General features: G+C 39.7%; 1 protein-coding gene across 5 annotated transcripts in view; it reads right to left on the bottom strand.

The window, feature by feature from the left end:
- Window positions 1-12,393, bottom strand: part of LSM14A (LSM14A mRNA processing body assembly factor) — a 69,152-nt gene extending 56,759 nt beyond the window's left edge. For all 5 annotated transcript variants that reach the window (XM_079908582.1, XM_079908581.1, XM_079908583.1 and 2 more), the window contains exon 1: window positions 12,060-12,393. In XM_079908582.1, coding sequence (XP_079764708.1) covers window positions 12,060-12,180 — 121 coding nt within the window. In that variant the 5' untranslated portion in view covers window positions 12,181-12,393. The remainder of the gene's footprint in view (window positions 1-12,059) is intronic.
- Window positions 12,394-12,699: the final 306 nt, after the last annotated feature.

Below are 12,699 nucleotides of genomic sequence, written 5' to 3'. Positions count from 1 at the left end.
GTTTCTTTTTGTGGCTGAGTAATATTCCATTGTATATATGTGCCACATCTTCTTTAGCCATTCATCTGTCGATGGACACTTAGGTTGCTTCCATGTCCTGGCTATTGTAAATAGAGCTGCAATGAACATTGTTGTACATGACTCTTTTTGAATTATGGTTTTCTCAGGGTATATGCCCAGTACTGGGATTGCTGGTTTGTATGGTAGTTCTATTATTAGTTTAAGGAACCTCCATACTGTTCTCCATAGTGGCTGTATCAATTTGCATTCCCACCAACAGTGCAGGAGGGTTCCCTGTTCTCCACACCCTCTCCAGCATTTATTGTTTGTAGTTTTTTGATGATGGCCGTTCTGACTGGTGTGAGGTGATACCTCAAGGTAGTTTTGATTTTGAATATTTCTTGAATAAATTCTACAGTGGAAAAAGCTACTAAGTAAGCTATTTCCAAAATTGCTGAGCACTGTTTAATACCAAAGGAATTGAATTAAGTTACACAATAAACCTACTTAGAATAAAATGGGAAAATGACTATTTACAGCAAAAAGAAATAGCTGGACATCAATCGGATGGGCAAACAGAAAAAACAGCACATGGATTTAAAAGCTGCACTTGGTATTTTTTTTTCTCCTTCTGATATTTATCCTTAAGTACAGTTCTTGGTGCAAATCCAATATCCAATATTTATCCTTAAGTACAGTGCTTGGTGCAAATCCAGTATCATATATAAACTTTTGCTGAAACTATTTGAGATACTATATATTTGGAATAGCTGTTATATAAGGGTTTAATACAAGGTTTAATTATTTAAATATTAAAATATCTTCACTCATCAAGCTATCACTCCAAAATGTACTACCCTACACAGACCCTGACAGCAGGACAGTAGTAAGCAGGCTCTGGATTTTTTTTACTTGGGCGGGGAGCTTTAAAAAATAAGATTCCACAGGCCTGGACTTTGAATCATACCACAGCCTGTCACCACAAACCTCCGCCTTCTGCACACCTGCACTTTCTCCTTTGGTCCATTCTTCACACTACTTTCCTTCTATTAGGGAATATTACTGCGCTGAATAAAAACATCTGTCCCCAGCCTCTGTAATCTCTTCCTGTACCCACTATATACTTGTCATCCCTAATAGAGACATTACTACTGACCTCTCCGCAATATTCTCAATCTCCTCAGCGCTGTCACATGCCAGTCACTGGTGACTCTAAGATAACAGAGTTCACAGCCCAGATGACTTTCCTCTCACCTTTTCAAACATATTCTTAAAACCAACTCCTTATCACTTAATTCTAAAAGTAAACTCCTGTTTGACTAAAAAGACTCCAAATGGTCTTGTCTTTTTCATTAATACATTTCATTATCTTCACTCATCTTCTCCCCTCTTCCTTGCAGTCTTGGGGGAAGTAAGATCCATACATTTCTTTTAACCCAATGTCATCTTCCACGATTATAGGTTTGAGACCTTGCTCAGTCTTACTTGCAACTTCACTTGCTTCCTCCTGTTGGATTACTAATACATGCAGATTTACTCAGACATATCTTTGCTCAACCATGAGAATTTCAGACTGAGCTCAAGGGAATAACGACTAGTGAGAATAAGAATTTAGAAAGAGTGCCATGAAGAGAGAATTGTAAAACCAGAAAGCAATTTGAAAATTTATATGGTGATGCAAAACAACAGTAATAATGCAAAACACATAAATAAGGACCTCTTTGAAATTGTAGATCCTGAAACATTTCTATAAAGCACAGGATGGCAAAAGAAAATTTGTTTATACTTATTATTACTAATCTGAGAGAATAAAATATTCTCAATACTGTCTTAATTTATCATACTGTCTTTTCCTATTAAATGTCAAGTTCAACCACACATTTTCTGACCGAGGAGAATTTTCAGAAATAATAATTCTTTATGTGATCAACAGTTAATTTGCTATGCACAAGGGACACAAGGGGGGGGAAAGATGCTGAGGTCTAGTAATGAAAGATAAGAAAAGCTTGATAAGCACAAAAAGAAAATAGAAGGTAAAACACGAACACAGAAGATGCAATGAACACTTCCTGACTAGGGTAATCAAGGAAGGCTTTGCAGGGGTGGTGATACTGAAGCAGAATCTAGGAGTATAAACCTGATTCCCTCCTGATCCATTCCCAATTTTGGTCAATAGGAACCATTATAGGTACCACCATTCGATTCCTCCCTGTTCCTTGTTCAATTCTTTAAAGGCCAATCCATTCTCCTAATTTCTCATGTATCTGCTCTTTCTTCTCTATTTTAACTAGTTTAGGTCTGTATTTCTTCTTTCCCAAACTCTTAAAATATTCCAACCGAACTCAATATTGTCCGCTCATATTGTCCCTCACCCCCAATTTTTGCACAATGCTGTCAGCATAAACTTCCTAAACCTGGACTCTGACACATCACTTTACTGGCCAAAAACTTTCCGTGGCTCCTTACGATCCACCAAGAAAACTCAGACTTGTTCGCATGTCATTCAAATGACAAACGGAATAAACAAAGGTAAATGTAGCAGTGGAAAGAAGCAAAATAAAAGGGGACGGAGTGCTTGAATCTGTCATCTGACACATTTTCCTTGGGACTTGAGCCTTCCAGAGCGGTTAGTCCTTCTCTTTCGTTTGTGATTTCATTATCAATCTGTTGCTTTGTTCCATTTCTTCAACAGCCATGTAAGAAGGAAGAACATTCCAGTCAAGAGAACCTTGTGAAAAGGCCACAAATCTGAAGGAACTTGACTGATCTGAAGACCTAAATGACAACTAGTGTGGTCCTACCTTAGGTGAGTTGCAAGGTGTTGTGGGTAAGGATAAGTCTTGGACTTTGTGTTGTAGTTGTCTCTGTTCACTTCCCTGACAGACTGCAAACTCCCTGTGACCAAGGATTGGACACTTCTTCCTAGATATCCTCTTCATGTGGCTAATTGTGACTATCTGTCAGGCCCTAACTTAGCTGCTGAGTCCTCAAGAACCTTGTCTCTGTTGCTCTCTTTTGTTTACTAGCACCTAGCATAGTGTTTAACATATAGTCATAGTAGGCGCTCAGTAATTCTCTTGAATGGATATAATAAGCACCAGGCAGATACAAGCTTCCCTTATGCCCCATGTGCTCCATGCTGTCTTTAGTGTGGTAGGTATCTCTGCTCCCATATGTGCTAAGGTTTCTCCAGAACCTCTAGTTTACCCTCACCAGAGAGCACCAGGGTTGGAAAGGAATGGCTATCCAGTTGTGTAAAATGCAAAAGGGGCTTTGGAAATCTGACCACTGTTGAAACAAATTTCAAGTTAATCTTCCAGTTTTTACCTCTATCTTACCTAATTACTATAGTCCTTGTTTCCATTGCACATAATGATGCCAATTCCTGAGACTTTTAGGAGTTTGGGTGCAAATCAGGTTTACTTCGTGGCTTTACCCACTGCCCACTTAGGCTGCAGCTTTCTAAGTACTGCTAAGAAGACATTTAAACTCATCCATTTGTTTTCAGCCTCCAAAATTTTGTGGCTGTTGTCTCCTTTCCAAATCTACTTTGTCCTTTATGGGTTTATGTCTTTAAAAAAAGGCCTTCTCATGCAGTTTTAGTAGGACTTATAAACAGGAAGAAAAAGTAGAAGCATGTCCAATCTGCAGTCTAAATTTAATCTTGACTCTCTAAGCTTGCTTTGTTGGGCATTCTTCCTTGTGGTTGGTTTTTCTATTTTAATCTTCCAAACATATAACCCACAGACAGAGATATAAAAATATTTCTAAGAGCAAATTAATTAATTAAAAATAAATGTATCCAATAGGAATTAAAAAACAAAACAAAAAACACCAGGGTGGAAGAAAAACTAATCTGAGAGTCAGACAGAGAGAGTAAATTTATTATGGTACAGATGAACCGCTTTGCAAGGCAGAAATAGAGACACAGATGTAGAGAACAAATGTATGGACACCAAGGGGGAAAAGCGGCAGTTGGAGGGGTGGGATGAATTGGGAGATTGGGATTGACATACATACACTAATATGTATAAAATAGATAATAAGAACCTGCTGTATAGCACAGGGAACTCCACTTCACTGTACAGTAGAAACTAACACAGCATTGTAAAACAACTATACCCCAATTTAAAAAAAAAAAGATTGTTTTTTCAAGATTTACAAGATCCACAGAGAACCACTCAGGAAAAAAACATGCCAGTGTGGCAACGTTTCTTAACTCAAGAATAAAGCTTCCAGAGAGAAAAGTGACTGAGAATCAGACTGGCATCAGCAACACCAGCATGTGAGAACACAACATTCCAATAACTTCAAAGCTCCATAGAAAAAAAATTCTGAATTTGTAACAATATAGCCAGCCAATCAAGTAATCAACAAAAAGATAGGTTCACTAAGAAAATTTTCCACCCACACATCCCCCCACCCCTGCCCTGCAATACTAGGGGAGAAAGAGAGTCAACTAAGAGGTCAACTTGTAAACAAGAAACAGGAATCCCTGAATGTCTCTGAATAGACTGGTGAGAGATAATGGAACAGAGTAAAGCGGTAGAGGTCGTAAGAAGTAAAATTCTGCATATATTTTGAAATTAGAGCTGACAGGATCAGAAACACGTATGAGCTGTGAGAGGCAGAGAAATTAAGGATGACTCAAAGGTTTTTGATCTTACCAACTAAAAGAATAAGTTGTCATTCGATTAGATGGAGAAACAGGTTTGGGACATGCTGAATGGGAGATGCCTAGTAGACATCCTTCCAGGTGGAGATGTTAAGGAGGCAGATGGATATACAAGTCAGGAGTTCAGAGGAGGGGTACAGGTTGGAAATAACAGTAATCTATAGATAGTATTTGAAGTCATGAAGAGAAGAGTCATCAAGAGAAGAGTGCAGATGATAAAATAAGGAAATAACTTGTAAACAACAGAAAAGAAAAAAGAGAGAGGAGAGAGAGAACGAGAGAGTGAAGTTACGAACTAAGCCCTGGCATGCTCCAACATTTGGAGGTTTAGGAGTTGAAGAATCAGCAAAGGAGACTGAGATGCAACCAGTGAGGTATTAGAGAAAACTAGGATAACATCAAGTGAAAAAACTGTTACAAGAAGAGATCAATTGTGCCATATATTGCTGATCAGTCAAGTAGACTGAGAATAGGAACCAACCACTGAATTTAGCAACATGGAAGTCTGGTAACCTTAATGTAGACAACTCCTTCAAGGAGTTCTGGTGCAAAGGGAAGGGGAGAAATGGGGCAGTAGATAACAAAGAAGAACTGCATTAAGAGTAGTGCTTTTTTGTTGTTGCTGTTTTTAAGATGGGTGAAATAACAGCATATCTGTGAGTAGACAGGAAGGATCTGGTAGAAAAAGAAAAACTGAATACATAGGAGAGAGAGAGTAGAGAACTGCTAGAGCGATGTCTTTGAATCATCAAGAAGGGATGAAATCTTGCACAAGTGGAAGGGTGGCCTTAGAGAGAACAGTTTATCTATATTGACCAGAGAAAAGGAGAGGTTTGGGGCAGATGCAGGTAACGAGGTACATGTGGGATGAGTTGATAAAAATTCTCTTCTGTTTGCTGTTCTCTTCTCAATTAAATAGGAAGCAAGGTTCACAGGCTGAAAGTGAAGATGGGGGAAGAGGTGGTGGAAGTCTGAGGAAAACAAGGAATGGAATAGTCATGCAGAAAAATGGAACGAATGGACTATGGAAATACAGTATATATATATGGGAAGTAGCCATGACCGCTGGGCTTAGTGAACATAAACGTACAGTGAAATTGGCCAGCATGTCTGTGTTGACACTTGTACAAGAAAGTGGGAGGGAAAGGGGGATTGACAGTATATGCTCTGTACTGACTGTAACAACTCCTTGTGGAATTAAAGCAGGAAGTAAAGTTATGAGGGGAGTGTGGGGCAGTGAAAGGTAGTAAGATCAACAGACTATAGACTACAATAGATCTGAATGACTGATGGAGTTGGGGTACCTAGACAAAGATGGAGACAGTGGTTGGAAATAACACTGAGATAGCTACTCTCTGTTAAGCACCTACAATAAAACAGTTAACTTTTTTTTTTTTTTTTTTGCGGTATGCGGGCCTCTCACTGCTGTGGCCTCACAGGCTCCGGACGCGCAGGCTCAGTGGCCATGGCTCACGGGCCCAGCCGCTCTGCGGCATGTGGGATATTCCCAGACCGGGGCACGAACCCGTGTCCCCTGCATCAGCAGGCGGACTCTCAACCACTGCGCCACCAGGGAAGCCCAACAGTTAACTTTTGATATTATCTCATTTAATTCTGAGAATGACTCTGAAAGATGGGCGTTATTATCCTTATTTAAAAGATGGAAGTTAAAGCTAACGTTAAATTACTTGTCCAAGGTCAAAGAGCTACTAAGTATTCCAACTGGCCTTTTGGGTCACATTTTCTTTCAGAAATGAACACCTCACAAAACTAGAATAAAATCCTTGTGAATAAAATATTTTACAGACTAACTCACACTTTATCCATTAAAAAAACGTACTTCAAGGATATCCAGTTTTTAAAATGGCTAACTGAAGTATTACTTTAAAGCATCATAGAGAAAATAAAAGGTAAATTGTTTCTATAGAAAACACCTTCTATCATGGAGTAATAAATTCAAGTTAAACTATCTACAGTTACTGCTATTATTACTTTGGCACTGAGTTAAATATAAAATTCTTGCTATGTGTCATGCACAGGTAAGATCTCTTTACTCTTAATATTTCCTTCCTTCTACTATTATTTTCTTCAGGCTTTACGTTGTTTTCTTTACTTCTGATTCAGAAAGTCATGGCTTATTTTACTCCACTGGAAAATGTACAGTTAGTTTTTGGCACTTGACCCGAGACTCCCAGAATTACCAAGAATTTCTGCGGACTATGTATGCAACAACAACAAACTGTTTCCAAGGCTCCAAGTTCTGGCAACCTCACTAAATAGGACGACCAAAAGAAATCGCAGCATTAAGTTTCACTGGATCTTTGCTGTTCTAGGTAGTGATTTTGTGAATTGCTAGATTTGGATCTCCAACTCATGCGAGAATGCAAGAAATCAATAGAGCACTTCACAGGCATTTCATCCATCATACAAAACTCTCCCACTCTCTGAAGTTTATGACTATGTGGCTAATCAACAGTCAAGAAGTAGGTAAGCTATGCCAATGGGCAAGACTTAGCAGATGAGTAAGGAAATAATCCATTGCCAATTTACCCACTTTTATATTCCTCCACCAGTCACTTGATTTTAAAAACAAATCATTTTAAAAGCAGCTGGCTTATATAATCATTCTTCTTCACAAAGTCTCTTTTCCTAATTCAGTGGCAACCTGGTTTTCACTTGAGGGGTATATTATCCAGGTACAGCTAACTAAATATATGTTACATAAGAATTTCATTTAATTTTATTTAAATACTTTTAAAATCTACGTATATAATGCTTATAGGAAATGTAAACTTCCTCCAACTTTGAGATTCCCATAATTAGAAACCTTCAATAACTACAAGTATCCTTTTCATTTATTCAAATATTTACCAAGGGTCTGCTATGTGCCAGGCACTATTCCAGGTACTGAGGATAGAGCAATGAATGAGACAAAACTCTCTGCCTTCACGAAGCTTCCATTCTGTGCGAAATCTCTTAGTATCCAGGATCTAGTATGTGTCTGGGCGTCATATTCACAAACACAGGTGCAAATACAATTGGAAGTATCCCACAAACTATTGATGCATGTCATCACTTTGCAATTCCCTCAAATGTCCTGAACTGATTCTTCTCTTAAATTTTAAATGAAAACTATAATTGAGCTTGAGTCATAAGGTGAAACTCTGTCTCCCCAACAATGTCATTTGAATCATGTCATAAGATTTTTTCCTCTTATATCCCTATTCTCCAAAATTTCTTACTGTTGGGGGAGGGAACATACCTATGTATTTTAATTTTAAAGAGAGATACAATTGTGAACATGGAATTTGGAGATATCCCCAAGAGACTTCCATAAGATTAATAAACTAAAATGCTAATTAACTTCCATTTATTCATTCATTTAATAAATATTCATTCATCCCAGGAGCTCAGACTCTACGTGGGGAGCGAAGGTGGAGACAATAAACACATGCAAATAAACAAAGATGATTATGTGTAGGTCATGATCAGTATTAGGAAGAAAAAAACGCAGAGCTATGACAAAGACTATAAGAAACAAACTACAGCCCAGGTTATCTACTAACATACTTAGACCTACATTAAAGTCTTTCTAGGTTGCCTTTAAAACTTCCTGACATTGATTTAGAAGACTGAGTATTAAAGTTCATCAAACTTACCTCAATTTCACTTTATAGAACTAGAGCTAGTCTGTGAAATCTCTAGCAGAAAATAAAAGACATCACCCATTCAGCAGTACCTCTGGGATTGGGCTTTTGATTATATACAGTGTGACCATACAATTTATTATCCAAACTGCAACATTTTCAAGAGAGAAAAGGGATGTTTTAACCATTATGCCAGAATAACAGGCACAAACAAGGACTTTCCACGAGGGCAAACCAGGCCATATGGTCACCCTAATTACATACTACATCAAGCAGAAATAGTCCAAAATTTCAGGACTATTTTATAGTTCCAGATGGATTTAAATTGTAAGTAACATCCAAGTAAAGAATCTAAATTATAATCTGGATCATATAAGCCAAGTGATGCCCTTACTAAATTTAAGATTTAAATACCTCACAACATATACAAAATTAATTACAGGCGTATTATAGACCTAAATGCGAAAAGGCAAAATAAAAAAGTTTTGAAAAGATAATCAAACTAACTCCATGACTTGGGATAGGGAAAAACTCCTTTAAAAAAAAAGGAAAAGAAACACTAGCCATAATGGAAAAGAGTGATAAACATGTCTACATTAAAAGAACTTCTATTCACCAAAAGAAACCATTAAATGGGAAAAGATACTTGTAACAGATACATCCAGCAAAGGATTCATATTCTAAATATTGAACTCTAGAAAAAAACATGCAATTCAATAGGAAAATGGGCAAAAGATTTCAAAGGCACTTCACGAAAAGATGAAATCCAAATGACCAAGATAGGAAAAGGTGTTCACCTCATTAGTAATCAGGGAGATTAAAACCAGGTACAAATACATACCCACCAGATTGGATAGAACGAAAACATAAAATACCTTATACTAAATATTATTGTTGAAGGATGTGGAACAACTATAACTTTCATATACTGTACTAATAATTGAAATAAAAACTAGTAAACAACTACTTTGGAAAACTGTTTGTCATTATCTAATAAAGACACACAATCCCCATGATCCTGCAATTCAAAGTATACACCATAAAGAAAATTACGTAAACATGCATCAGTAAACTCAAACACAAACGTTCACAAAGGCATTGTTCATAATTGCCAAAAACTGTAAACAATTTAAACAACTGCAGAATATCCAAAACAACTGCAGAAATAAACATATCATATGCATGATGGAATACTATCTCCCAACAAAAGCCAAAATAAATATATACAAGATGATTCCATTTATATAAAGTTCAAACACGGACAAAACTCTATCATTCAGAGATGTAAACTTAAGTGATAAAACTATGAATGTCAGAATAACATTTATATCTAGCTTAAGAGGGCAGTAGTTTGATGGGAAGATGCAGGGGGTGGAAGGCTTGTGGGATGTTGACAATGCCTGTCTTACCCTGGATGGTAGTTACAAGGATCTTTGTTTAAAGATCTTTGTTTATCTACTTATCTTTTCAACATGTGTGGTTATATTTCACAATAAAAAAAAAAAAAGCTCCCTAGAGAGGAAAAAAAATTAACATCCTAAAAAGAATTCTAAGAATGTTAAAGAGATTAACTCACTCCATAGCTTAAAAAGAGTTAACAAGGATCTCTAAATCCAAATACACACTGTATTCTAAAATCCATGAATAAACTTCTGGCTTCAATCTGTTATACTGCCACTCTTCATCCAAATTTTGAAAAAGGTGGAATTTCAGATATCAAATTACTCAATAAGTCATGTAAATTCTAAAATTTTAAGACCAAACACCCCACTTCTAATTTTGAAATTTGAAATAAGTGCCCGGTTGTTGACTGGACAGTTATAAAGTAGTTTTAGATTAGATACCGCTAGGTAGAATAATATCAAGATTTGATAACTCCAATTTTTTGCAAACACAAATTCCCAAACCTCTGTTACACATTAAATAACTCAGATTTCTTAAGAAAAAAGAATATATTATGTATGTGGGGTTAAATATCAAAGCCATAAGTAGAGACATAAATTCAATGATTAAAAAAATATTTTCATTGCTGTACTTATATAACATATTTATCAAGTCATGATAAAAAAGACAAATTATGTTTTGCATATGAGTTTAACTATTACAGACTAACAAAACGTTCACTGACCCTAGAAGCTGTTGAAAGGATAATTTGTAAAAATGTGGATCGTTATTAAAATACAGACTTTTTAGGTTCTTGCATAAAAGAGTATACAGATTTTTTTTAAAGACTGAAATGAATACATTAGCAATCTTTACAATGTACAGATTTTTTTCTTTGTGAGGAGTGAAGGAACTGGCAAGACACCTTAAAATTCAGATTAGGTAAAACAATGCCTTTTTAAAAAGCTATTAAACCACTTTAAAGAGAAATACTGTTTTCAGCTTGTATGTGGCTCTCACCAAGAACTGTAGAGGACCTCTTCCACAATTTCACAAAATCATAAAAATTAAAACATTATACAGCTAAATATGCACGCGGGGGGGGGGTCGGTGGGAGGGGAGAGGAAAGAAAATTAAGATAAAATAATTTAAGGCTCCCTACCCAGATATAAGATTTGTCCCAACACGAGTGCTATTAAAAAGGATGTACCAGAGAATCCAAAACAAAAGTCACTAAATACTTGCGTGATACCGCGAAATGACTCTCCTTGGTCAAAAATTAATCTTTTTAAAAAAAATAGATTTAGAAAATTTTTTTCCTATCGCCGTACCTCTCTCCTTACCATGCTATTCATTCTATAACTCTACCATGTGCTGCGAAAATTATCAATACCTTAGTTATCTTGCTTCCCTCTCCTAAGTGTTCCAAAAACTTGTGAGGTTTCTTTCAAGATCAGGAGCTAAAGTTTATTTTCTTCCTGGTTTCCCGGCGGAGCTAAAGCCCAGACGTGTAAACGGAAACAAAACCCAGAAGACTGTGGCGATGCTAAATATTTGGGGGAGAACAGCTTCCTCCCCGACCCCAGAACTCTGTCCCAGGGAGCCTGCACGGGGTTCGGTCAGCGCCCACTGACCACTCAGATCTGTCTTGTGAACAAGGGTCCCGGAAAAAGCTTGAACACTTCTTCCCCCCGAGCTTCCACAAACAAGGCCGAAACGAGAGCAACAAACATTTTTAAAGAGATGGTTGCACAACAGGTTTGGAGAAGGATTCCGGTCTAACAGGTAAATACCACACAGGAGACAAGTGGGATGTGATCTGCTCCATGGTACCAATGGCATTTCGAGACCGTCTGCGTCGCAGAGGAAATGCAAAGTTTGGGCACATCACTTACAGTTCACCTGAGGGATATGCAGCGAATTGAAATTAAGAACGCGAGAAAATGGGTGCCGGAGAATCAACAAATCAGCACTTTAAACTAAGACTAGGAGGAAAAATTCTTTGACTACTCAGGCTTTGTTTGATGCTAAGACCGAATTTCGGAGTTGGAAGACGCGTATCTCCGTGTTCTTCGGCCCGTTCTCGGACTTCAGGGCCGCCGTGCCCGCCCAGCTCCCGGTCCTTAGTACCCGGATTGAAGGCGCGGACCTTGGGGCAGAAGCCTGGGAGCCCGGGGAAGGCCGCGGCCCGGCCCAGCCCGCGACGCCTGGGCCCGGAAGGAGGGAAGGGGGCGGCCCCGCTCGGGAGGACGGCGGAGGGAGTAGGGAGGGAGCGAGGAGGTCGCGGGCCGAGAGCCGGGCGCAACCCCGAGCACCCGGCCCGGCTCCACACCCAGAGGCCCGCCCCGGCGTACCTTTGGCGAGAGCTACGGTAGAGTTCTCGGTGTCGATAGTGTAGAGGATGCCCTCGTAGCGGATCTCCGCCTTGGAGATAAGGCTAATCTTGCTGCCGATGTAAGGGGTGCCCCCGCTCATGGCGCCGCCGCCGCCGCCGCTCCCGGCCGCTCGCAGAGAGGCAGATCCCGCGCCGCTGTGGCCGCTCAGCACGCCCGCTTGCTCCGCAGGCGCCTACAGCAGCCGCCTCAGACCCAACATGGCGGCAGCGCCGGCTCCGCTACCCTCCCCCAGCCTCCCGCCCTCAAGCCGCGGCGCGGCGGCTGCAGCGGCGGCTGCGGCGGCGGCGGCTGCGGCGGCAGCACCAGCGGCGGCGGCGCGAGGCATGCTGGGCTGGGGAGGCCGCGCTCTCGCGAGAATCGGCCGGCTGTGGGCGGCTTCGGACGCCTTGGCAGCCTCGGTAATTCTAGCTTCGCCGCTTGATCTGATCTGTTGCTACCGTGCCCGCGCGGCCTGAGAGGAGATTCACGGAGAGGCCAAGTTCCTCGGGACGCGAGGACACTGTGGGCTGGGGTGGCGGCGCGCGCGATCCTCTTGACCTCAGCTGCGGCCTCCGCCATTTCCAGACCCATTGTATCTTGTCCTGAGGCCGGTGTCATT

Source organism: Stenella coeruleoalba, assembly GCF_951394435.1.
Source record: "Stenella coeruleoalba genome assembly, chromosome: 20".
In the NCBI taxonomy this organism is placed as follows: domain Eukaryota; kingdom Metazoa; phylum Chordata; class Mammalia; order Artiodactyla; family Delphinidae; genus Stenella; species Stenella coeruleoalba.
Note: the sequence above shows the minus strand (reverse complement) of the source record. Positions and strands in the feature narration are given on the sequence as shown.